Raw genomic sequence first — 27,741 nt, 5'->3', positions numbered from 1 at the left:
CCTATCTAGAGGCGGAATGCCATGAACTGGCTAGCTATGGTCACGTGCCCCATTTAATTCCAAAAAGTGTTTCCATTGCAGTTTTGCAAAATATGTCAATTTCCCCCAAAAACCACCTCCTTCAAGCGGAAATACTTTTTTCGATAAATGCGTTTTTGTTTTTGTTTTTAGAAATTGTTGGGTTTCCATTAGGCAAATTTTTTATCGCAAATCGAATTTAAACAATTTCAGTCAGTGGAAATACATCTTAGAGAAATGATCAACCAGAGAAAGAAGGAATAAACTTATAAAATGTAAAAAAAACATTTAATTTGAGATGAATTCTGGTAATTCGTTTAATCTTAAATGTCATCATAAAAAAGTACATTTTTTGTAAAATAAAAAGAATGTGTGAACACTGAAACTGTCCCAGAAGAGGCTGAAGTTTGTATTAACAGTTGAAATACTATTTTCAAGTGACTCACTCAGTTAACTAAAGTAATCACAGCCAAAGAGTCCAATAAAGATGATTTATGCAAAACACCAGAAGCTAAACTGGTAGAAACTCAAATAACCAAAAGTCTTAATTTGTTGGGAAGAGTTTAACACCACAAAAACTGCTAATATGAGGTGTCCTCAAATCTAACCAGGCTAAATAAACACATTTTTATCATGGATGCCCAGAAATGAACCAAATGACAACAAATTTAAAGGCTAAAAATAATGCACTGACTAAAAAGGCAAAAAATAAATTACAAATATAATACCAAATATTGTTCAGAAAATTACTTTTACCATTTAGTGTAAAAAAAAGCAATAAAAAGTAAAAAAAAGAGCTGATGTGATCCTAATACACTTCAGTTTTTGACCCTAAGAAAAGATTTAGTTTTTTTTTAGTCCAGCAGAGTAATAACAGAAATATAACAGAAAGGCTGAAACAGAAAAAAGCTGATTTTACAACCTACTTTTGTTTTTTCATCACAAAGTAACACAAACAGGAAATCAGACAAACATTTCTGTGACTAAATATTGAGCAGAACTTGATGTTTTTGGTCAGTTTAGCGACATGAGCAACTTTTTGACAAACCCAAAGGGGTGAAATGGGATTCGACTCACCGTCCGGACAGTGCTGGGGGAGGGGTGCAGTGGCATGGGGGGCAAGGCCGAGATGGTCACTCGCCTCTCCCCGCTGCCTGACGCTCTGTGGCGATCTGGGGCAAAAAAAGTGAATTTATAGAGACATTTAGGAAAAATGAGGACAAAACCCACAAAAGAGCATTAAGAAACCCAGAAAATGTATAGAAAAATAAATAAATAAACAATCAAAAACATCCAGATGATTCTAATGCTCTAATGCTGGTAGGGTGTGTTGGCATCATTCGTCCACTAGAGGGCGGAAAATCACCAGAATTTCCTTATGTGTTGGTTTGCTGCAACAACAGGAGGGGGGCTCACCTCGGTTTAGGGCCCACAGGCTTAGGCTGGCTTGCCTGTGGAGGTCTTCTATGCATGCTGGTCGCGTGGAGGAGTTGAGAAGGTTCCTCTGCTGGAGCCAGGAAGACCGGAAGTGTTCCGTCAGCTTACTCTCCACGTCCAGATTAGACACCGCTGTCAGAGAAATGAAGAGAGGACTTCAGCATCCATCCTCCGATGGAGAGCATGGTATGAGGGCTTTCATGCAAACGCAATGAGCTGCAGATGTGATGGACGTGGAGACCCCAGCCTCTGGGTGTTCGGTTTACTCAAGAGCCTCTGAATTGAATAGAAAGTGAGATTGTGAACTGGAGATAAATGAACACCTGTATTAAACTGACAACCGACCAATGCTATCCGCTAAAGCTCTGGTTTCAGCTGCAGCCAAACAATAGACTTAATGCAACCTGAGAGGGTCATTCTGACCAGTCTAATCCCACTCCCCCCATCAAGACTCCTGGAGTTACAGATTTCAAATGACACCTGAGGTTGGCAGGTGAGGGATTAAATGTGTCTGCATCCCCTGTGTCACTCGTCTTTAGCAGAGTGGGCACCTCTTTGACCAAACTGTCTGTCTGGCCTCCATGCCTGTCAGGCTGCAGCTTCAGCTGCTCCAAGTTTCCATTGCAGTGCAGCCAGGAGCTAACTTTAGTCTCATTCAGTCAAGACAGGCATGACTCCGACTGCAGCCGGAGCTGAGTCTGCAGATGCAACGGCGGAAGGACAGCAACCTTGCTGAACGGATTTACCCCAAAGACAACCTGAGTTTACCCTTAATGAGCCATAAGCCCAGAAAAGTGACCCCGCCAGCTCACAAAACCTCTGACCTGCATCTGTAGCTTAGCAGTGGATGAGATGAGTCTGAGAGTAGTAGCGATGTGGACTTCCAACAAGCTTCCAACAAGCTCACTCCTCGTTGGTCAGAGGGGTTTCCATGGAAACGACGACCCAAACTGATTCCAACAAACAACTGCTCACTAATGATTTCTGGATCCAATATGGTGGGGTCAAAATTGCGAAACAAAGGCAACTAAATTGACTTCATTTCATTGGAGCTGGAAGAAAGCCTTTTTTTTTTTATGGGTGCCGTCACGCTGACAAAACTCAGGGCAGATGCTGCAAAGTTTGTTGAGTGGATGTTTCCACGTCAGCTGTTTGACTAGCGCCGTGCAGAATCATCCATCAGCCATATAAGTGACCCGGTTTTTAAAGATCTGAGCACACTAATCGAACGCACAGGAAGCCACTTTTGTGGAAAAGTGACAACAGAAGTGAAAGTATCTATCTACCAATAGCATTTTTTTTTTATTTTTTTGCAGAAAGGTGTTTGATCACATGGAAAAAGCAAATCTGAACAGACATTTTAGGGAGAAACTCGACTTTTGTCCCCACAAATGAACAAAAGCATCAGAATTGACTCACAACAGACTTCCCTGCGGTCACACTAAGCCTGCAGTCTAACTCATTTCAGCCCTTTGGTTGACTTATGCCTCCAACCGCTTATTTTATTGTCAATATATCACCATTTCCTGTGAAATAGTGGCTTTCGACGTGGTGCAATCCATATGATTCTTATTACAGTGAGGCTGATGAAGACTTTCAGGAACTCCCTGTTTCCTGAGGAGATCCATCTGCACGCCTTTTATTTAGGATCCTCCTTCTGTCAGATGTCGTGTGTGTTGTGTGTGTGTGTGTGTGTGGAGTGACACGCTCCCAAATAACCAACCACCATATTTCAACAGTGACTAACATGTTTTTTTCTCCTCAGGAGCCCCTCAGCCGCTCTGTTTGTCCTCGCCTCCCCTCTCCAGCTCCCTGCTGAGACGTGAACTCTCGACCTGCTCGTGACACCCCCAGAGTTGTCTTCGGCACACTAAAATCCATTAAAAACAACAGCAGGAGGTGGGGGGGGGGGGCTCTGTGACAGCACTTTCATTCAACTTTCTCTGTTTTTCTGCTCAGAGAAACACTTCTTCTCTTTGCTGGAATCTCTGACTTTTACGGGAGGGGGTGAAGCAGAAGATCACTTATCAGCAGCAGCCCCCTCTTTAGGAATTACAGGAATATCCCCCCGTCATCAGCCCTGCAGGCCAGTAGAAGCCATGGGGGGGTGGGGGGTGAGTTTCCTCACACTGCCTTGTAATTTAGCTGATGGTGTCCCAGACAGGAGTCCAGTCCAAACCCCGCTGCAGCTGCAATTACACAGGAGTCTAGGAAAATGTCTTTAAGCCGCTCGATGGCGTGTTACCTTCAGACCGGAGGTGAAGGCAGCATTGGAGGGGGTTGATCACAGCTCACCTAACATCACCTAAGGGCAGTCGGTGCAGGTGGAGAAGCCTAAAATGCCACTGAAGCAGCATTCTCTCATCATCCGCCCTCCCCAGCTTAACAAACGCCTCCTCGGCTTCCTCCCAGCCCCTTCAGCGGGAACATCTGCTCACATCCTCCCTTAAGTCCCCCCCTCAACACCCAGTTTACAGATGGTCCAGGCAGAACCGGACTCAGACTACCACTAATCTGTGCGCGGAGAGCTGCAGGACAGGAAGAGCGCTAATCCCAACTGCTGCCACAACAATGGAGGATGAGGGAGGATGCACATTTCTGCCAAAAACAGCTGACAGTAAATTCAAACGTCGATAAAAGCATCTAGAAAATGCTGGAGAACAATCACACTTCGGAATATTTACAACTCATTTCCACAGTGAGCAACTCAGAGGCAGAAATCCAGATTTTTTCTTCACCAGGGGGAAAGAACTCAAAGAAGCAAAACAGAAACAAACCATAACCGATGGCACTGATGGAAATGTTGCCGTCAAAGAGGAAACGGCGTCCGGAGAAGAAGAAAAAAAAGAGCCGCGGCGCTCTGCCGAGCACCGGCTGCTGGAGACCCTGACGTCTGACTAGAGAAGCACAAAGACAGGAGTCCAGTAAACACACAATAACTCCCGATTGGTAATCCGCTCTGAGCCTTCATCCGCCCAGCTGATGGAGGCTGCCGCTCCAGATGATGATGATGACGATGATGATGGAGTGTGAGATTATTTACGTTCAGCAAGAACTCTGAGGAGTCGCAACTGATGATGCGGCTAGAGGAAGGATACAGCACAATCAACCCGCTGTCTGATTTAACCAAAGAAACATGAACTCTGCCTCACGGATCCTCATTTTTCTCCTGTACTGCTTCATTGTTATCTACTAATCCCATATAATATAACTATCTTGTTTTCTGGACTAATTGAACAAGAACCTTTTTCTTTCTTCTTTATATTGAATGTAAAGAAATGTATCCAGGGGAGTTTAGCTGGGGCAGCTGTTGCTCTTATATTATTCTAAATTTTCTTTTATTTATTTTTTTTGGGGGGGGGGGCACAATAGGAACTCAAATCTTGATCAAACCTTACAGGAGAATTCCCCAAACATCACAGAGATCAAATCAAATTGTGATGCAGAAAAAACAGCGTCACTTTGCATGAATAATAAGGTCTGTGTTGGTCCAATAGAGAAAATCTGTTGCATTCTAGACAAATATTGTGCTGGATAATTTTCCAGGCGGACTTGCTTTGGGTTTGTCAACTTCAAGGTCATCTGGAGCTGTTATGCTTGTTGCCGTGGTGCCTGGCTGCACTTGCCTCACTGCTGCTGAAGTAGTTTCAGTAGTGTCATTACTGCTTGTGCATTCAGTGCTTGGTTCTAATGTCCATTTTTGGTCATTTTAGGGTACAAAAATACAGGGTGGGGGACCCTTTTCCTGTGTGGAGTTTGCATATTCTCCCTGTGCATGCGTGGGTTTTCTCCGGGGACTCCGACTTCCTCCCACCATCCAAAAACATGTTTCATGGGTTCATTGGTTATTCTAAATTGTTCATAGGTGTGAATGTGTGTGTATGGGTTTGTGAAAGACTGGTGACCTGTCCAGGAAGTCCCCCGCCTTTGCCCACGAGTGGCCAGGTTAGGGTCCGGCAGCCCCGAAAAGGGACAAAAACAGGTTTAGAAAATGAATGAGCAATCACTTGAGTGTGAAACTGAATGGATATAAAGTCAAAGTCCCATTAGCTGGGGTGTGAAATTTGTTCTCCGCATTTGACCCATCCCCTGGGGGAGCGGTGAGCTGCAGACACAGCCGTGCTCGGGAACCATTTGGTGGTTGAACCCCCCCCAATCCAACCCCTTCATGTTGAGTGTCAAGCAGGGAAGCATTGGGTCCTGTTTTGGGAGTCTTTGGTATGACTCAGTATGAACTCACAACCTTCCATTCACAGGGCGGACACTCTACTACAAGGCCACTGAGCTGGATGTGGTACCTTCTGTCCTGGGGGGGGGGGTCTGATTTGTGGATGCCGTTGGCCCAGTTTTTATGCAGTCTTTGCGCATTGCGGTGGAACACATTGCTAGTAGATTGACTCTGAGTACATAAGCTTCATAAATAATATAACAAAAAATTTTGTTATGTTATTTACCTGTTTCAGTTTTCATAATATTGCTAAATTTCTTGCAACGTGAAGTGAAAGAAATGACAGGGAAAAGGTTTGTTTGCATTCTGACATCGTCGAGTGTCTTCACTATGGGAGCTCCTAAAAAAGCCTCCTCTCCTCTTCGTCTTCTCGTTTCAATCAGGCCTCTCATCTCACCTGGGCTGACGCTGCAGCTCCCACCGCAGACGTCTGCTGATCTGTAATCAGACTTCCTGAGGTGCTCCACCTGCAGTCGCTTAATTAAAGGTGAAGAAGTGGCCCATCATTCCATTTTTCCAAAAACGGACTCAGCTGTTTTTCTGGGTTTGCCGTTCAAACGGAGTAAGAATAGCACCACTGCTGCAACACAATGCAGGTGTGCCCTTGATCCTGTTGATCCGCACAACGTCGACTTGTATTTCCCAAGCTGAGGTCAGGACGCCTGGCAGAGCTGCAAGCCCACACAAGAACGAGCATCTGCTGGTGGGGGCAAATGACGCGTGTGCTTCAGGAGCTCAAAGGCTGGAGCGCAGCCTGGACCGCACAAGTGTCTGACTGCTCGTGTGCCGGGAGGTGGAGGGTGGAAACCAAAGAGACGTGGCAGGAATCCCATCAGATATCCAACTTTCCATTAAAAATACCAAGGGGAACGCATGACCTCACAATAAACATCATGCACGTTTGTGCCAAAGAACAGGACGGCTGTTGCTTCACAAATATCCACCACATAAAAGTTCAAACGAGCAGAGGAGGAACTCACAGACACACAGTTAAAAGATGTTTAAACATTTCTAAAACACACACACGCAGTGTTTAATAACACTCTGACGGAGAACAATTTTGGATAAATCCTGAGTCTGAAATCTTCCTGAAGAGATGCCAGTGCTGAGAGATGAAGAGGAGGAGGAGGAGGCCTGCTTTCTCAGCTGCTTCATATTACAGCTACAGAGCCCGACAGTAAGCTGCGGTAACTTTAAAAAACTTTTCATTTGGAAGCTTCACTTTCGGTCCACATCGCAGGGCACGATGCCAGTCAGAACATCTCCCCATATGAGGAGGAGGAGGAGGCAGGATTTTCAAGAGAAGAGAAAGGATGAGTGAAAAGAAGGTTTCCACGTCTGGGCATTTGTCTCGTAAAAGTTTTCCAGACTGTGTAATGTTCACAGGAGCGCGTGGCGGGTTTATGGCACGGTAATGAGCAGCCTAGTTTGTGAGGGTTTCATAAGCGTTTTATGAGACATTAATGTTGACTTTTGACTGAAGTTTTTGGCACTAAATGCAAAAACGAAAAAGAGAAGGAGCTACATGTCTCACAGAGTCTCTTGGGGGGGCGGAGAGAGGGGTGAACACAGAGGAGATATAGGAGAATTTGTGGACAAACTCAGATTTGAGAGTTCAGAGCTCTGGAGACACATGTGGCTCGATTACTATTAAAGAAAAATAACAAGTTAGGGTTATTTTTAGAGAAAAACAGTTAAGCAAATATACTTAAATTATACAACTCGTTCATGAAAATACGGCAAGGGTCACTTTAGCTCTGAATTAATTTGAGTTTGTTAGATTATGGAATTCTGACTGAAATGCATCACTAACAGTAAAATAAACTGTGTTTTTAAATCACTGCTGACATTACACTACACATTACTACATATGCTACATTGAAATGATCCTTTGTGACCCAGGATGTCTTTTATTTTGAAAGGAAGTCACGTGAACCTTGGCCAAAAGATATAAAACTTTCAAATTTGAAAAAAGAAGAAGCTATTTTCTCTTTATGTTTTATTCGTGCCAAAAACAACAGTTCATTTATACTTTTCATAGTAGTAAAAATAACATAAATGCAAATCAGTGTTTTATTTTTCTAAAGGGTGAAGTGGCAGAGTGTGGTAGAGGGTCCTGAGACTGGAGGTTGTGAGTTCAAATCCAGGCCAAGTCATTCTAAAGATTTTTAAAATGAAGATTTTTAAAAGTGAGAAAATTGACCCGAATGGCTGCTTAAGCGGTGATGCTTGCGGATCCCTGGCTATCTGAGACTATAATCTGAGGTCCAGTAGGATGGTGGCGCTGCAGCATGAGGGGAAAATGTTTCTCTGTTTGATTCAAACGCCCCCGACTCCTGATGTTTTGTCTCCCATCTGCTTCAAAACAGAATGCATTCACCAGAAAAGCTCTTGATCTGTTTGGATCTTTTTCTTTTTAAACCTGACAGTTTCAGTGTAACAATAGAAATGTTACCAAAAGCAGAGACGTGGAATGTGCACTGTTCTCAGTCTTCTGATTGGACATGGGTTCAGATTAAAGGTTTGTAGAAAGTCACAGACACCGACATCCCCAACATCAGTCAGTTACAAACTTTTTTTTGAACAAAAAAATGTCTTTATAGTTTTTTTTTGTGAACTGGGCCTTCCAGGGTCAAACCCCTTATGTTGATTAAAAGTGAAGGAAAACCGGGATCAGTTCTTCACAGCAAACTTGTGTTTGAACGTTGTGGTCATCTCCATCTTGGTAGGAAACGATTATTAGACAACATGCTCCCCTTTTCCGTTAAAACGCATGTGGTTTTTGCACAGCAAAAGCAAGCCGCTTTGAAAAAAGTCAAAAATGTTTAGCCCATTGGCAGTGTTATTTTTTTTTCATAAGCAAAAATAAAAACAAATCTGCCAATAGGACAACCCCAACCTAACATTAGCTGTGCAACAAAAAAGGGCGACCAATATCGGAGCTATACAAACACATTCCAGCACTTTCCAAGCAATGAATCAAGCTTTACTTTAGGTAATGATCACTGTTTTTAATTGAGCATATGTGATTAAGTGTTTTTTTTGTTTTATTTTCAGCTTTTTTCAATGTATGCATTTTATCATTTCTGTAATGAGTTTGACAAATCTGTGTACATTTCTTTATTGCTTTGACTACAATGTTTGAAATAAATCAATCAAAAATCAATCAAATCAAAGCTCAGACGTGGAAAACGAAGACGTATCCATTTGTCTGCAAGTGGATGAATCAGAATGTGGAGCTTGAAGCCCACCCAGCGTCTTTTCGATGTCATGAGTACGCCTTATTTAATCCCAAATGTTTGCGTCTGCTCCTGATTCACAACACTTAGAATAAAGAAGCAACTTTAGTCCTACTTTCCTTTATATATGTCCTCCGTCGTCAGAAAAAATGCCACAAAAACATGATTTTCATTGGAGTGGGTCCTAAATGTTTGCAGTTCATTTCCTTTTGTTTTTTTTTTGGTCATATTCAGAATAAACTCAATGCCCTTGGTTTTGCTGTATTTGTGATGGATCAACACAGCAGCCTGGATGGACATCTATGTCCAACCCCACGCTCAAACATTTAATTCTAAAAACCAAATCTGCTGGATCTCCGGAGAGAGAAGCTCTCTGATTGGTCCTAGAATCTCCTCTGACCCCCTCCAAAGCCAACACCCCCTTAGTCCCAGTTTGCTGTTCTGACTCGCCGTTGCTGGGAGATCAAATGAAACAGCAAAACAGAAAACCCGAATAGCCACTCAGCACTGAGAGACAGACAGCAATGTCATTTTTCTGTGCACACTCAGCAGGGCCAGCGTGCGTGACCTTTTACCTCTTGACCTCATTATTGGACCTGCATTTAGACCGGGGGGTGTCGCCTCACATCTTTAAACACGCGTGTAAATCATCAGCTCATGCAGTGTGTTGAGTTAGCAGGTGTTGAATGTGAAAAAGATCATCAGGGGGGGAAATGACTGGGTGCTGATTTTCTTTCATAAAAGAAGAGCGTCAGGCAGTCCCTTGAGGAGGGAGGGGGGCGAACCTTAATGAAAATAAATGAGGGAACAGTTAAAACGTAAAATTCCTGCAACCCCTAAATCAACACGTGTCTTATTTTATGGCTCCGTCCTGATTGGCCCCGGAGGCCTCTGGTGGCCCCCCCTCTCATATCACAGCGTTTAGCTGTATTGGAGGTCACTGCTGAACCCTTTTGGGATGTAATAGCTCTCCCACCGAACTTGGCCCGGGTCCCTACTTTTGAAAAACCTTTGAAGTTCTCCTTCGCTTTTCAGGCAGCCTCATTCCAGGAGGAAGGGGAGTGTCTGCTGGGCTCTCAGGAGCTCCATGTCCTCCAGATACACCTAGCCTTTTAATCCCACAAATAAAAAGCCAGTGTCCTTTGACCTCCTCCTCCTCCTCCTCCTCCTCCCGTCTTGGCCACGCCCATCCTTCTCAGGCACCTCAGGAAAAGGCGGGAATTTTCGGGAGTGAAAAGAAAGAGAGCGAGTTCCTGACTTTACTGGAAATAAAGGTAGAGTTAACCACATGGCAGCAGATGGAGAAACCCCGACCTACGAACAAGAGAGCGTAATGTGAGCGGGCTCACCACAGTCAGCTCTGTCAACAAAAGCTGCAGAGCTTACGGGAATGTGGCAGCATTAAAAGGTGAAACAAAAGTTGTTGGTTTTTTTGCTGTGGCCACACAGGATGAGCAAATCTACCTTTCTATGACACAGAAAACAAAGAAAAGGAGGATGTTTCTGGTCCCTGCCTTTGTTCCTGAGTCTTTTTTTAGCTGCAACACTGCAGGATGCATTTAGAGAGGCATCTTCTTTCTGCAGGTTTGCCTAACTATAAGTGTCTGTTAAAGCTTCACAATAATACGGTAGCAAGAAAAGGGTCGACAAGAGTGACCCAAGTATGACTCATATTTGTCCATTTTTGTTTTACTAGCACTTTTGAAAACAACAGTTAGGCAATATGAAATAAATATGACAAAAATGACAATATTGAAATGAAATGCAAATTACCTTTTTGAGCGATTAAATAATTATGACTAATTGATCTCTCTAACCTAAAAATTGCTATGAAAAGTCCCATTTTGAGGTATTTTCATTTAAATTCATGACATATTGGTGCAGTGAAAGATCAAAATATGATAAAAAAATGGCTTTTTAAAGTGTTTTCTTCTCATAACAGACTTCTAACATTTACTTTTATGCCGCCAAGGGACATTTTTTTCAATCTCGAACAATTAAAAAAATAATAATCCAGATATCGAGCATCAATTTATTAAATTTTTTATCTAAAATCAAACAGACACGTCAATTAAAATGCATTTAGGTGATGTATTAAAAATGAAATTTGTTAATAAACAATATTGAAAAAACATCAAACGCTTACTAATGTGTCTAATTAATAAATCCCAATTAAGATGATAATTTGACACCCCCAATGAAAGTGTAAAATATTTCTCTGCGGTCTATTCAAGAGAATTTGAGATAAATCATCCTGGATTTAAGAAGGTAGAAAGTCCAGGCAGCTGTGAAGGAGAAGATTACTGACACTCCCACATTTTGATCATCTCTTTTGAAAATATTCCCAGTGGTCTTTTAATATTTTAATTAAGTGTCTAGCCAAAAACCTAAAAACCAGTGTCGTTTTCAAGGACAAAGTTTCTGCAGAGCGACTGGAGTTTTTTTTTTTTTTTTAATTCACCTCTGAGTTGCGGGTGGGACCGTTGGCACAGAGTAAGCCCAACCCCACATCCCATCATCCATCTGCTTACACTCTCTCCCACTCGTTTACAGCCCCCACAACCCCAATCTAACATTAGTGGTGCAAACAAAATGTCCGGAAATATCGAAGCTATCCAGCAGTATAGTTTTAATCCAGATTCCGGTTTAGACGAGCAAAAATAGAGACGTCCATAGATTTGTCTGCAAGTGGATCATTTTAGGTTCTATGTCACAACCACAAGCATTGGAAATACTCAGACACGCATTTTAATCCAAATGAGTGGGTCTTGGAAAAAAATCTTTTTTTTTTTATTTATGTAAAGAAATATAATTATACAGATTTTAAAAACTGATTTCCAAACCAAATAAGTTTTGGAATAGAAACTTGAGAAATAATATGCGTTCAAAAAAACAAAATGTGTGAATCAAAATCAAGATTATACAAATCTTTGCCTGCAATTCCAGCTTAGACGGACCCTAAAAAAGAAGGAACAGTCATTCACCATGTGGACTTTTAGTCTATAACGACAAAAACAACCCTTTTTTGGAACGTGCAGATGAACTCCTGTGACAGGCTGGAAACTATTTTGTTTTAGTTCCAACCAGGTTAGTTTGCATTGACGACATGATGACATTTAGATTTAGATTTAGACTAACCTGCATTGTGACGTATTTTCACCTTGCTGAATAAAGTGCTAATTACCCAGAGGAAAACAGACGGAGTGGAACTGCTGTGTTTTCACCTTTGTGACCTAAAATAACCCTTTGACTTGTTTGTCGGAAAGGAATGGCAGACCTCAGAAAGAGGCCTGTCTGTGCAGAGCTGATTGGTCTGATGTGGGTGGCAGCCTGTTGCCTTTTTAAACAAAAACCAGCTCCTATCAAGAGGAGCATGACTGTGTTTCACGGAGCCACTCATTCATCAACTTGTTATTCAGGCAGTGAAAGGATGGGGGGGGTCAGACGCTACAGGAGAGCGTGGAACAACGGTCCCGGGTCACGGACGGGGCTGCAGAGGTTACGGAAACAGACGCGTCTGTCCACGGCGGAGCGGCACCAGAGCGCAAGCACATCTGGCCGGTTAGCTCGCTGAAGAATATGCAGACTGTTATATAAGAGTCTGAGTGCTTCAGTGCGGGGGGGGGGAGGAGGTTTCTCCACAGGTTTCTCTGTGTAAACAAAGAGCCGTGTGAGCCCCAGACTCTGGTTTCTCCGGTTTTCTGGCATCACTCTGCCTCACGTGGAGACAACAAGCAGAATGACAGACTGTGAATTGGGGGGGGGGGGAGTGGACACCACAAGGGGCGACCAGACACGGGGAAGGTGTGGTTTGGACAGCGAGGGCGAGGGAAGAATTTGTGACAGAGGATTCGGAAGCTAAACCTTTCTTTAATTAACAAACATGGTCAGGCCTGAGGTTAGCTTTGGAGGTGACCTGTGGGAAATGGAATTAGTCCGAGCAGACAGAGCAGAACCAATCTGGGCCGAGCCAGAGCTTTCCTCCCACATCTGTCTGGAGGGACCCAGTGGCGTAAACTGGTTGCCGGGCTGCTCCAGCATAAACCAACAGTTGGCGAGAAAAGGATGGAGTCGACCCAGCAGCCTTTTCAGGGGAAACAAAGGGGAGGATCAGACCAAGAACAGCGCCTAGGGGCTCCTCCCCGCCACACCCACATGGCCTTCCAACGCCCAAGCTGTTCATTAGAAGTTCTGGCATAATTTGACGAGATCCCTGATGGAAAAACACATTTCAGACCGTCTTCACAGGCAGAATCCAAAACCTCCACACAAAAAGGAAAGAACGGCTGTCTGTCGAGTTTCACGTCTTCCTGGAAGCTAGCATCAGGGCATCAGCAGGAGGGGAGATGGGGGGGGGGGGGGGGGGGGGGGGCTAGCAGTGAACCATGCAGCATCTGTGATTGTGTCTGAGGCCAATTAATGCCCAAATGCAAAAGGTAAACGGTGTATACTTGTATAGCGCTTTTACAATCAAATTCCCATTCACCCACACACACATTCACACACTGGTGGTGGTTCCGCTTTTCCGCTGGTGGGGTTCAGTGTCTTGGCCAAGGACACTTTGACACATGGGCGGGAAAGGTGGTATTCGAACCTGCAATCTTCCAATCAGAGGTCTACTGCCCTACCGCTGCACCACCATTTTTTCTTATACCTACACAACTCAGATAAAGATAAAAAGTCCCACTATCTGTCAAACACCTAGGTGTGTGACATTTGTTCTCCACATTTGACTCATCCCCTGGGGTAGCGGTGAGCTGCAGACAAGCTACGCTCAGGAACCATTTGGTGGTTCAACCCCCCAATGCTGAGTGACAAACAGGGAGGCATAGGGTCCCATTTTTAAAGTCTTTGGTATGACTCTGCCTGGGTTTGAACTCATGACCTTCCAGTCACAGGGCGGACACTCTATCACAAGGCCACTGAGCTGGATAGCAAATATGGAAAAAAATGTGTTAATAATCTCCGTATTTTCTTTTTAGATTTCTGTATGGGTGACTATTTTGCTGTTCTGAAGTAAATGGCATTAATAATTGATAGTAAGATCCAAATCAAAAAGATTTGTGCCAGATGTGCTGCAAACTTTCACTCTTTGTCATCAGCAGGGATAACAGCGGGAGAAGCCCTTCATCAGCTGATTGCTGCAGGATTCCAGAAAACAGCTGGAATGTCCCGAGACCCGCTGCTGTTTTCCGAAACTTCACCGCTTCCAGATAAAATCTTACCATCCGCCGCGGGAGGCCGTCCCAAACAGGAACCAAACCTCTCCACCTCCTCTAATCTCAGCATACACACTTTCCTGGAGAGCTCCACTCTGACACAGCTTTACAGATGTCAGACTTGGGGCTCTGACAGGTCACGGCTCACGCTCCGTCAGCTCCGCTTTGAATGCCTCTGTCCTGAGGGAGGGGGGGGTATTTGATGGGGAAAATAAAGAAATGTTCCTGGGCGATGGCTAAGAAGAGAAAAGTAGGCCGGACTCTTGAATAGCGTGCCGCCCCTGCAGGGCTTGTTCTTGTAAGTGCTTTGTGAAAGCAAGGCCAAAAGAACGGATGGCAATAAGCATTGAAATCGCAGCAGCCGCTAGTCATCATGCAACAAAAGACTGGAGCCATGAAGCTGAAAGAGCAAATTATTTTGGGGTGGAAGCTAAAGAGCAGCTCTGCCCTCTGGATCTCCTGCCCTTCCTTTGAACGTTTGAGCTCCTCTCGCCTGACGTCTACTGAGCCGCTAAACTGCAGCAGCAGCACTTCAGTAATGATAGGTCCTGTTATGTCAGGATGTCAAATTAGTGGGTGCTCCAGGAGACAAGGCACTCGTGACACACTCTGCTGGATATGTGGGGACTGTTTTACTCACTTCAGTCTTTCTGAAAAGGCAGAAAAAAACCCCTCATCAATATATAACTGAAGTCTGGACGTGAACCTGGATTTGAATGAAAACACCAACGCATCGGCAGACGTCACAGCAGAGAAGTGTTTTGTGATGGTGAAGAATGCCACCAATTTAATAACGTACAGGATTAGATCTAGTTGTTTGGAGTTTTAACGGCATTGGACCTGCAGTGCCACACAGAGCAGCGTGCTTCAAAAGCAGCGTTTTTCAACCTTATTTACGACACGGTTCACTTTTTCCCTGACAAAAGAAAATTACAAGGCCCACCACTAACCGAAAACGTCAAAAAAAAAATAAGAAGAAACCCTGTAGTCTGTATTAAAAATATGTATTTATTTTTTATTGAATATTATTATTGAATAAGAATCCCATAAACACAAAGAAAAAAGTCAGTTATGGTCTTTCATATTTCTAACTATTTAGCGTGAAACCTGGTCCTGATTGGATGAACACAGAGCTGATATACTGGCGTTGGGAAATGATGAAATTGATTTTTCAGACTGAAGAAACTCAGAGGGAACCGGATCTCAGCCTGATGGGAAACTAACCGAGACCACCGCGAAATCTGGGTCCGGCAGCGGTTCCTGGTCCCGGATCAGGGTCCGCTTGGGTGTATTCAGACTGAAAATTTGTCCTGGATTATTGGGGGAAACGAACCAAATGCAGATTCTGCAGAAAGACAGGATCCTCTGAGTGGGGGTTCAAGTCTGTTGGGTACACCCATCTGCTAACCTAAAGGACCTCACATCTTTGAAGGTGGGAAAATCAAAATTACTGTTCTATATAAGGATGATGTAAACTGTAACCCCCCTTCACTTGACCATTACCTTTGTCATTAAAGCTGCAAGGTTTCCCTCCTTTGTCTCATGTTTTGACGGTGAGGAGTCTGACCCTCTTCTTGGTTCTGTGTTGCTGTGACGCCATATGTTTCAGGAATCTGTGTTTTGCCTTTTGTTGCACAACCGTGTCTTTTGTCTCCTGTTTCTTCCTTTTTGCCTCTACAGTCAAAATAAGTTGTATAAAGCTGTGAGTTGAAAGACCTCTTTCTTTTCTTTCAATGTGTTGACAGTGAAGCTGAGCAAATAACCTCTAAATTACAGGTTACATCTATATGCTGCTTGTTGTGTTATGGGTGGAGGACAAACAAAGGTGAAGTAACACAGGATTGCTGCAATATTTTTGCTTTGTGCAGAAGTAACCCCTCTTTTATTTAGTGAACCTGAAAAAAATCTTCTTCATGAATATTTTTAAGAACTGGATATTAGTGCCAAAAGGGAGTATCAGCTTGATTTCACAAAACATTTTAATTCTTCAAATTCTTTAGCCTAATTTTGGGGGATTTAAGCGGCAAATTTCACAAAACAAGTGATATAAAGTGAAAAAAGGTGACTTAATTTGTTGATTTTTAAGTTAAAAACTAAATGAAAGTACTTTTTACCTGAAACACAAACAATAATTTACTTTTAAAGGACAATCAGTTAGTACACCTGACGAATAAATATTGCCTTTTGAAAGGAAAGATGAATCCAGTAGAGGTGAGGGATTTATTTTACTTTCTGAAAGTAAGAAAACTTCCTTTCTTCCTTTCCGGTCGTCTGCAGTCGGACCCCCGGTGTTCAGCAGAAAACGTTATCGTTCTGATGATAAGGCCTCCTCATGGCTTCTCTCAACAAATGACAGTGGGGTGGGGGGTGGGGGAACAGTGCAGACCCCTATGAGGTTAACTCTGCATAAGGAACCCAAGTTTTTATCTATTTTCCATTCACAGCCTGAAAATGTCAGCACAAATGTTGAACTTCACAAAAACATTTTTCCACAGCAGCAGAAATAGTTTCTGTGAGGCAAAGCGAACACGCTAAAGATAACAAATGACCCTGAGCCGTTATCAGGGATTTTCGGAGCCTCCAGTGGAAATACTTCCTTACATTTCCTGTAATTGAACGCAGAGCCTCCGCTTGCCCAAAAAAACAAAAAACACCAACATTTCTGGCCATGATTAGGCCCATATTCACAACAAGCGAGTAAAGCGCCTGAGGGAGCTGCAGCCAAGTAATAAAAACACACAAGCCCTTAAATCTGCTCTGCTTTGCTCCCGAGGTTGCAGTTCTCAATACCAGAACATGTGACATGTGTTTGCTTAGCGGCCATGGATGCCCCCGACATAGGAAGGCTCCTCCAGAGGAGACTCTCCCGCCACAGCTGAACAAACAGCACACGCCGCTGCAGGTGGGCGTGTCTGTCTGACAGGCAGGAGTTGGTGCTTACAGGGGTGAGCCTCAACCTGACCTTCTACATTTTAGCGCGCCAGATCCACAAAAGAACCGGCAGGTTCACACACTCCACGCACAATGACCGTGTCACTTCAGATGTAAAGGGAAACCTGAGTCACGGCTCGGAACGCGAGATGCTACGCTGCCAGGCATGTTGGGAACCAAACAGCTGAGGATGATGTGGGTTAAAAAAAAAAAAAAAGGTCACACGCAGAGGAAATGGTGGACCAAAGAAGAAAAACAACATTCAGAGAAGCTCCAGAATCTTGCCAACAAATCTGTGTCCCTCTCAGAATCTGCTCAGTAAAATGCATGTTGCGGTAAAATTACTCTTAAGAAATATTTTTTTTCTTAAAGTTAAAGTAAACTTGCAACTTGTTTCTAACCAGATCTGACCTCAGCCATGCCATGAAAGCTGTCCCATGATGCACTGGGTTCCTCACCGTGCAGTGTCTTGCATTAGTTGTTGTTTGTAAACCTTAAAAAGATTTTAAACATATTTTGAAAAATGCATGGGCATTGCATTTTTAATAAAAATAAATATCATTTAAAGACCCACATCGATCATCTTTGTAAAAGCGTTTCAGTGCATCTCCAGCCTAACATTAGCGGTGCAACAAAAAGGGTGAGCAATATCAGAGGTATCCAGCCGTACAGTTTTGATCCAGATTCCAGCTCAGACGAGGAAAAAAAAGACAAGCATGGATCTATTTGTCTGACAGTGGATGCATCAGAATGGAGCGGAGCAGGGAGCCTGTGACCCATCCAGTATTTCACAAATATGATCTTTTTCCAATGACATGTTCTCATCTGCTCCCGATTCACAACAATTTGAATCAAGAAATACTCAGAAATGCCATTTTAAGCTTCATTGTCTTTATTTATGTCCTCTATCATCAGGAAAATGCCAAAAGAAGAGGTGAAAAACACCCTTTTTGTTGGAGTAGGTCTCAGGGAAATAACAGAATAGAAGTGTCTATCCGTTCATCGCCTTCTGTTTTTCCGGGACCAGGTTGTGGAGTCAGCGGTCTTAGCAAAGATGCCCACACTTCCCTCTCCCCAACCATTTCCTCTAGTTCCTCTGGGGGGACTCTGAGGCATTCCCAGCCCACTCCAGAGACATAGTGTCTCCAGCATGTCTTGAGTCTTCTTCAGGAGCTTCATCCAGTGCAACAGTACAATTAACAGAAATTAAACAGAGTGCTGACTTTAAAATGACTTTTATCTTTTGAATGTGCTCTTTCAAACCCAGAATTCGGCTTTTGGGGGCCACTGAACCCCTCCTTTTGAGCAGTGCAACAACAAAACAAAGAAATCAACATCCATAGAGTCAGACATAAATCACAAAACACCCAAAAGTCCCCCCTTTCCAAGTCTTCTCTGTTTACAGTGTCAGTGTGCTGACAGTATGAGTTTCCACCTGCTGCTTCATGATGCTGTAAAATGCTCCAGAGAGACGTGAATGCATCACAGATGAGGATCCAGAAAAGATGCCGGGCGCCTGTGATCACCCACAGCGTCTCAAACCGACGTGTTTCAGGCGCTTTCATTAAACTACACGCCTGAACACACCCAGTAACAACTGATTACGCTTCTATGCAGTAATGACAGCGGCCTGCCGAAACATCACAAGTCAGGGAGAAACCTGAGGTTCCTCCTGAAGCCAGTCCCAGCAGCTGCTTTGTGTTTTACAGAGTCAGGATATCCAGTTTCCTCTGCTGGTTTTTCTCACAGGTGTAGCATTTCATTCAGGTTTTTCCCACTTTTCACGCTTGTGGCATTTTGAACTTGAGTCAATCACAGAAGTGCGTCTAAATCAAAACGTTTCCCGATCACATAATTGACACGTCTGGACGGTTGCTGACAGGAAGTTTGAAGCTCGGACTTCCAATTACAGCAGATCTGCAGTGGAGAGGCTGGATACTCTCAGTGAAATGTTTTGGTCTTATCACCACGGTAATCAACCACATTTCCTTGAGCAGGTAGATCAGAAAGAGTTTGAAAAAGAGGGGAAGGGGGTGTGTTTGTGTGAGGGGAATCAACATGTGCGAGAAAGGATATGAAAAATGGAAGCTGCCCCGAGGAGTTCGACGGTTTCCTTCTCCACAGATGGCTTCACTCTCAGAAAAGACAGCAGCCTGATGTCCGTGCGCATCAAAGGCTCGTCCCACAACTCCTGTTTAGATTTCATTTCTGTTTCATCTGCCAATCAGCCGCTCGGTCTCTCTCAATGATCTCAGGATCTTTTTACCTTATATAGATAAGACACCGGCCCGCTCTCTGCACGCCTTCACATGATCCGGGGCTTGGAGGACTCTCCCAGGAGTGCTGCCTGTCCTTTCCCATAACACAGGCATTAGGATGAGCTGCTCGGGGGCCAATGAAGGGAGAAGGAGGGCATCTACAAAAGGCAAAACTGAGGAGGGATCAGCAGGGAGAGTGGAATTTCTTCATTACTCTCCTAGGCTTTCTAAAGCTCTGTTTGCTCTTTTTTTTCCCCTGCGGCTTTGTGTGGCGGTTCAAACATGAACCCAAATGTGTGAACCGCCACATCAAATTTACATGTTTCAACCGCATAGAATTCTGTTGACTAACAGCTAAATTCTCCACCAAAGACACGCTGGGTTTTAATGAATCCCACAGCTCGGGATTTAACGGCGGTTGGGCAGAGCCTGCACAGCTCAGCAGCTGCATAACCACAGGTTGCTGCGGCGTAATCCCAGTCAGCGCTCAAAGCGAGAAGAAAAGGAGGCGGTGTCGCGGTACTCAGACGTTTTCAGTGCAAACGGCTTTCAGGAAGTCCGTGTGAAACCCAAAATGAGCAAACCAATTCAGCAAATGCTGCTTAACGACAGATGAGAGTGGAGTTGTAAACATCTCAGGCCGTCGTGTCCTCGTCCCACAAAAGGTCTTTGACTTTTCCAGTTGTGTTACATGAATAGAAAAATAACTGTTGCAGCCCAGAACCCAGAACGCAACCTGTCTGACGAAATGCTTCATGTGCATGCATGCGTCAGAAACTTCCTCTGTTATTTTACTCATGTCCCATCCTGCGTCACACTTTAACTATGCAGCCACTTAATCCACTTCATGCACCCCACAGTCAGTCAGCTGAGACAGTCAGGAGTGGAGTCAGGCCTGTTACAGGCCTGCTGAGCTGGACTTCTGCACTGTTTTCTGTCTCAGAAATAGTTTTTGTAAACAGACATGAAGCTTTGGAGTAGAAAACTGTAAAAGTGAGGGGGGAGAAAAAAACATGCATTTATTGAAGGCGATCCTCGTGTCTACAGCAGGTCTCACAACCTGACAGAAATAAAAATGTAAGGGGGAGTCCACATTATGGTTTGGGCTACTTGGCAACCTTCTTTGGGCTTCTGCATGAATTCCCCCCAACCCTACCTTCTGCTTTCAATTGCACATTAGACATATGGAGTCTTTGATGGGGGGGGGGGGGTCTTGGGCACCACTGTCATCCAACAAGAGGAGGCCAGAAAACCTGATGCCCACCAAATTCTATGTACAGCTTTTAGTACAAACACTCAAATCCAGCAGGCAGAAGATACACATCCACACTCTGCACATAGGTCATCAGGGGTCTTTGTGAGGTTAATCAATGTCATTCATGAATATAACAGCTTGGCCCGTCTTTGCATGTCTCTGGCCGTCGCTGGCACCCTCTTGAGAAGAGGGCATAATGGCTGGGGGGACTATGGAGCATTGAGTGGGTATCTGCAGGCCACTCCAGACCAGCTTGGGGAGTTGGTGGTTGCTCAGAACTCCTGGGTTTTGAGGGGAGCTGTCATCCGGCGGGACCTTTGGCCATGAGGGGGCTTGGATTGGACCCAAGACTTTTACCGGCAGGGTGGGGGGGTGTCCTTAAATATTTTCCTCGGTACAGCAAAAGATGCTGGATGCTTATTTCCAAAAGGACAATGGTTTATGTTTGAATCAATCCCAAATGAAAGGTGATGTTCAGTCCTGTCACAGTACACATCAGTGCGTTTTTATGTTACAGAGGTTGTATATGTTAGGTGTCGTCAACGTTTGAATTCCTTCCAAAATGTGTCCAATTCCAGATGTTACTTATGTGTGACCGGATGAGTCTAAGCATGAATGTTTTTCCATACCTAAGAACTTCAAATGAAATCAGGACTTATCAGTCCTCACAGTTGATCTTGTTTTTTTCCCCTGAAGTCTTTTATTTGTCCGTACAGTGCTTTTCTCCGCCCTCCTCATTTATCAGTTTTACAGTCACGGTTGTTTGGCTCATAAATGGATTCCTTAGAGATCCTAACAGGCAGGCAGGAATGGAAGAATAACAGGGTCGAGCACCAACTGCCATTACTGATCATTATTGGGTGCAAGGATAATTAAACATTTATTCCAGCATCATTCATGCAAAAATAATCCACAGCATGTAGCGTCTGTGGCAAAGAAAACAGACAACCCAAAAGGCTCAGGACAAGGCAAGTCCCTATGAAAGATTTCTTAGTGATAGAGGGTGGCAAGGAGGAAGTTGTAGCTCAACATGGAGTTTGTGGTCTAACAGGTATGCAGCAGCGGTGCACAGGGAGCCGGTGAACATGAAGAAGCTGGCTGGACAGTGAGGAAACCTGACAGGAACTGGATCCGTACACCGGGGGGGGGGTCCACTTTTTAGAGGACCAAGACTTGGTCAGATAAATATGTCAAAGGCAGAAGCAACCGAGACACGACAGAGACAGAAGACACAGGTGAGATGAATGAGCTTAATTGAGACTGATGATGGCAGGTGCACATGTCACACCAGGCCTATTTATCACTGGCTGCGATTACATGTGCAAAAATGTATTTGATTGGACCAACGATCGGATTAGAATTGAACTGTGTACATGGGCCCAGAAAAACGTTATCCAATTATAACACACGTTCACATACTCCACACTTTCAGTCGGAAAAAATCCTTTGGACATGCGCAGAACTCCCTAAAATACCGGAAGGGGCCATAGAAGAAGAAATGTTAAATTCTGTTGCGAACAAATTAAAGGTGAAGCATAAAGACGATCTTCTAAACGTGCTTTCATTATAAGTTATGATTATTATGAAGTGCTTGTTCGCTTATAATTTTCTAAATTCAGGCCCTTCAGGCCGCCGGATGTTCTCGGGGTCCTTCGGGGGTCCTTCCAATGAGTTATATCACTAGAGGAGACATCACGTGGTTTCTCATGGGAGAAGAGCACCGCCATCTTGGTGAAGTCAAGTTACAACTGCAGTGCAAATTCTTTAACTGTGGAATTATAAAAACATTCTGGGATGCGTTCTGCTTCTGGTATTCTTCCAAAATTGCAATGCCATTTCATTTACACTCAAAATGTTTTATTCTGTGTGGTATCATATAGACCAGAAAATACAGTTCTTAATATCCTGATATTGCAAGGAAAGTTTTCTATGCACAAAAATAAATTTGTGAATCTTGACTGAACGTTAATATGTGGGAATAACATCAGCCTTTATTGTGTAACAATTTTTCTTTCTTCTGAATTTTTATTCTGATCAGGCATTTAATTATGATTACTTTTGTCCATGTAACCACAGCTAGTGTCTTTGCATTTCTATTGTCACACTGAATAAGGTCTACAGCACAAAGAAGAGGTTCATGAGGAATCTGCCAGTGTTGGAATAGAACAAGACTTCATTATCATTTAAGGTTTCTTCTGTTTTGTTAAATGTTTGACAATTGTCTGAAACCTTGATTACCATTTTCTTCACCATCTTGCAGAGTTCTACAGGCTGCTTACACACCAAAGTTCTTCCACAGACTATGTGCAATGGTGTTTACACAGGAAACCAAAGACTGAAAAACAACAAACAGTCCGGAAAAGATCACACAGGTACAATCACTGCTCCTTAGAGGGCAGTATTCCCTAAAAACCACAACCAGGAAGCTGATAAAGGAATACCACATCATAAATTGATCAACGCCTGCAACTTCTCCCTTCAACACTTTCAATCAATTAGAAAATATTTTTGTAGGGCATATTTAAACAGACAAAAAGACAAAGGATAGAAAAAAGACAAATAGAAAAAAATACTATAAAAGGAGTAGAAACGTGAAACTTTAAATAACATTCAATCATGGATACTGAAGACATTTGATCACTTTTTAAACTTATTTGTGCTTCAACAAATTCTCAGAGATACTATCATTTAGCCTATTTGATTCACTTTACTCATTGCAGAACAGTCCATGCATTCACACTGGCATGAAACAGACCAGAGTTCATTTGCAGCTGAACAGAGACGCTCATTCTTCAGTTGTTTTGTCAACACCAGAGTCAGGGTCACAACACAGGAGACTATCCGGGGAAACAAACAGTGAAGAAGCTCCATAAGCTGCAGCTTTACAGCAGAGTTCAGGGTTTCACCCATCTGTTTTTTTACCTTTAAACGTGTGCAGACATGTTCACGTATCTGCTCTGGACAGACATTGCAGCAGACAAATTTTACAGTTTCACATTTCATAAAGAGAAGATAAGCAGCTGAAGTTCAGCTTCTGCAATTTTAGGATTCACTCAGTTTGTTTGAAATCAGCCCGTTTTTAGAGATTGAGAGGTGAATTTTATGCAATTATCTTGTGCTATTTTTCTTCTCCTTGAATGATGTCACTCCGTAAAAATGCACCTGAAGAGTTTTGGAATCCCTTCAAGGGAATGTTTTAAGGTTTGCACAGAAAAGACCCCCTTGGTTTCAATTCATCTTCTCTGACGTCATGTGCTTCACTTTTTACACAGGATGTGAATTTTCAGCTTTTTCTCGGTTCACGGAGGTTGCTCTTCTGTGACGCTCTCATGTTTCAAATGAGCACATTACTGCTTGGAAATACAGCAGAAAACTCTTTTGCCAAGAGAACATGAAGTCAGAGCTGGCACCCCCTTCCCACGTTATGTAAGCAGAAGTCAGTTTAAACATGCAGCAGCCGGCACTCCGCCTGACCTCCTGTGAAATGTCAGCAGGTTATCAATAACAAGCCGACAGGCCGTTATCAGCTGACCGATCACCTGCAGCTGATTGCTTTTAGATAAAACTGCCTTTTTCTCATTTGAATGGGTTCTTCGGACCAAAGTGCAGCTCTGCACGTGCACGCTTTGTGCCCCCTGACTCCTGCTTTTCACTAGCTTCAATAAGGCCCTCAAAAGGTAACCACGCACTTTTGGGAACCAAAAGGCTTTGCATCTGCGTGCCGCCATTGGATAGAAGTGCGTGGTCTGTTAGCCAATGGCGTGGCTCCTCTTTGTGTGTGTTTGGCCCCTCTGTTGCGGTGTGAGCGGGGGGTGGGGGTGTAGAGAAGAGGGCCGACCTCAATAACCAAGCCAACCAAGCAAGATGATTTCATTGTCTTCTCGCTGTCCGTGCATGGACATTATCTGTGAAAAGCACAGCCTATGCAGCACATGATCACTTTCTCCACCGACCTGACCTGCAAGCATCCATCAGCCTGCACATGTGCACCCTAAACAGATCCAATCTGACATAAAAATACTCAGAATCAGCACATTCTTCTCATTTTTTTGGGCCTGGAGCAGACCCACAGGTCCGATTGAACCACTTTCTGTGTTCAGGCCTCGTCTGAGTGCAGCTACAGACGATCTCCATCAGCAAAACACGGCTCAGAGAAAATCCAAGCAGCCAGCTTTAGTCCACGCTGCCCGGCAACACAGCTCTGGAGGTTTGTTGACTCCATTCTGGGCTGATCCTGACCGGAATTTCCCTCCCTCTTCGTCCACATGAAATCTCCAAAAGGGACAAACCTTTCAGACTAAACTAAAGCCAGGTTCTCCAAAGGAGCAGCCAGTACAATCTGGGCACAATTACACCCACTTTAATTTCATAATGAATGTTTTTTTTCTTCTTTTAGGGACAGATGTAATTTTGACTGACCCTAAAGCTTGATATGATTGCAAACGTCTCTGTTTACTCTTGAAATTCTAGTGTTTAAACTTCAGCTTAAACACTGAAAGAATGAGTTATAACGTCTCCCCTCGGGTTCAGTGAGGCGTGCAGCTCACCCTTCAGGCCGTGCCATACTCAAGTGTCACCAAATATATCCAAAAGTGCTGTAAATCTTGATAACTGGCAGTCATACAGGATATGCAGATGAAGTTTCTGCCTGAGAACCTGAAAATACAACCCAAGCAAATCCAAAATGATTTAAGGCTGACAATAAAAGTTACTGTACGGGCTCCAAGCTATAAGGAATGAATGATTCTGAGGTTTTAAATGCATTTTCGTGCAATCAAAGGTTGTAGCCTTTTATTTTAAAGGGATTTTTTAAGTGGCAGCTTTCAGAGCCTGTGGAAAGTCAAGTATTTGGCTTCCTTCAAACCTAATGAGAGGAGAAACGTCTGCATTTCTGTGTGTGCCTGGGCAGGGTTGGGGGGTGGAAAGATGTCCTTTCTCCCCATGTGAAAGACCCCAGACTCAGCAGCCGCCACTGAGCTATGCATGATCCCCGCCCATAAATGAGCTTTTATCTCGCAGAGGACTCCTTTGGTTTGTTTGTGTGGGTTTTGCCTTCGAGACTCCAAACAATTTCTCTCGGCTTGGCCAATTGCAATCGTGATTTTAAATCTAATTCCTCAACTTCAGAGAGTCAAAACATTATCAGAGGCTCATAAATATTGTTCCTGATGCCTCAGATCTTCACTCTCCAAAGAATAATTGAGCAAACAGTATATATTTGATCACCGAAAAGTTCTTCTTCTTCCTCCTGGGCTCCACTGCATTAGCCTTCTTGTGTGGTCAGGAGGCGGCTAAAGAGAGCTGCAGGAATGTGAGTGCATTGAAAAGCCAACAATGCTTTTAGAGACACCAAACGTTGGTGCACAAGCCACTTAGCCACTTGTGTAGTTCCTGTGGCCCTATAAAAGCACAATGGGCTATCCTTGAAGAAAACATACAGTAAAAAGAGGGATTTCATTTGTTTCCGATCAGAGTGGAAGCGAAGGCTAAAAGAGGAGCTGTGTGAGGAGGAAAGAGGCAAACCCTTCATGACATTGAAGGAGACTCATCCATGTCTGAATGAGAGGCTCACACAGTGTGGGAATGTAACTTGGGAGTGACTGTGATTAGTCTGGCTCCAGTGGGCATCACATCAGGGTGAGCCTGGCTCCACCGGTTTGACGAAGACGCTCTGAGACCTGAGCGGCCCGCCGTTGATCATCTGAGACAGACAGGGAGAGAGAAGCTCGGGGAACCGGAGTGGTAATTTGGCCAATGATGTCTGAGATGGTAATCACATCAACGATGTGGCCGAGGCAGAGCGTCATCATTCCGAGCGCTGAGGTTATCCTTCCCTGGCAGGCCTCACTGGAAACCGAGCAGCCGCATTAAGGCTCTAGAGCCTTTTTTCTGCAGTACTGAGAACCAGAGGGTTGTGAGATGAGAAGCCATGTGCCAGGGATGTTAAAAAGCAGCTGACGGATCAGACGATTCCTGCTGATGAACATCCTGGTTATTAGGAACTGAGGTTACTTCAAGAATAAGCTCCTTGAACTTGAGCTGCACACATGGGAATGTTTTTCAGGGGATTATTTGAGTCAGTTTCCTGGACGGGAATGGTGACATCATGAATAAGTCCTTCTGAATTTGTCAGCGAGGAAATTCAGGAAGTTGTAGGATTTATTGTGTAAGAATATTAAATTTTGAGTGAGCGCCTGGATGGAGTTTCTTCCCTCTTTCTGAAAATCTTTTGTAACTGTCAGGAAAAGAGGCTGAGAAGGATCCAAGTGTGGAAGAACTTAGCCAGACTGAGCTAAAGTGAGCTGATTAATAAAGGAAATACATAAAAACCCATGGATTTGTATATACATAATGTACCAGTACATATAATATATCATAATTACCAAACAAAAAGCATATGTGATGATGGGAACTAAAAAAAACAGGTTTTCATCTCTTTGTTTGGGCTTAAAAGCTTTGCTGAGAACCAACCAAGTAAACTCTGGTGCGGTTCACTTCAATGTGAATGCAGAGAACTTTTCCAGAGCTAAAACCAACGTAAGAAAAATACTTTCAAATTTGTCACTCAGAAACTCCATCCAGATCTTTGTTTTTGTTTTAGCCAACATAGAAAAACTTGTGTAATTTTTCTAGGACACAGTCTTCTCTGAGTTGTGGGCACAGAGTAACGCCACTTCCCGCCATCCATAACTGAAAGCTCTGTGTTTACACGCTCTCCTGCTTGCTTACAGCCCGTCATCCTCCCAACCTAACATTACCAGTGAAACAAAACTGGTGAGCAATATTGGAGCTATCAAAGATGTACATGGATCTGTTTGTCTGCAAGTGGATGCATCAGAATGGAGGGGAGCAGGGAGATTGTGGATCACTGATTGTAAGCCCTACATGAAAGTCACAAGCTTTTTTAATGAATAAAATGCAATTTTAAGCTTGATTTTCTTTATATATGTCCTCTTTCATCAGAGAAAAACCACAAGAACACCATTTCCACTGAAGTGGGACCTTAAAGACAGTAAAAGAGGCAGAGGTATGGAAGGTGTTTCTGCATGTACAACCCTATGAGGCAAAGCAGAGGGCGGAGCCAGAACATTTTGTAGGGGGGGGGACTTTGGGTGAGTGCCAACACACCAGAGGTTAATTTTGCAATGCGGAAAAT

The 27,741-nt window shown here is 43.7% G+C and overlaps 1 protein-coding gene across 2 annotated transcripts in view; it reads right to left on the bottom strand.

Annotated features, from left to right (window-relative positions):
* The window catches only part of nhs (NHS actin remodeling regulator), a 57,851-nt gene that overhangs the window by 12,508 nt on the left and 17,602 nt on the right, over nucleotides 1–27,741 (bottom strand). For both annotated transcript variants that reach the window (XM_020702668.2, XM_004068399.4), the window contains exons 2-3: nucleotides 1,435–1,587; nucleotides 1,096–1,190 (exon numbers count right to left, since the gene is read on the bottom strand). In XM_020702668.2, the coding sequence (XP_020558327.1) occupies nucleotides 1,096–1,190; nucleotides 1,435–1,587 (248 nt within the window). The remainder of the gene's footprint in view (nucleotides 1–1,095; nucleotides 1,191–1,434; nucleotides 1,588–27,741) is intronic.

The sequence above is a fragment of the Oryzias latipes genome, chromosome 4 (genome assembly GCF_002234675.1).
Source record: "Oryzias latipes chromosome 4, ASM223467v1".
Classification (NCBI taxonomy): Eukaryota; Metazoa; Chordata; class Actinopteri; order Beloniformes; family Adrianichthyidae; genus Oryzias; species Oryzias latipes.
Note: the sequence above shows the minus strand (reverse complement) of the source record. Positions and strands in the feature narration are given on the sequence as shown.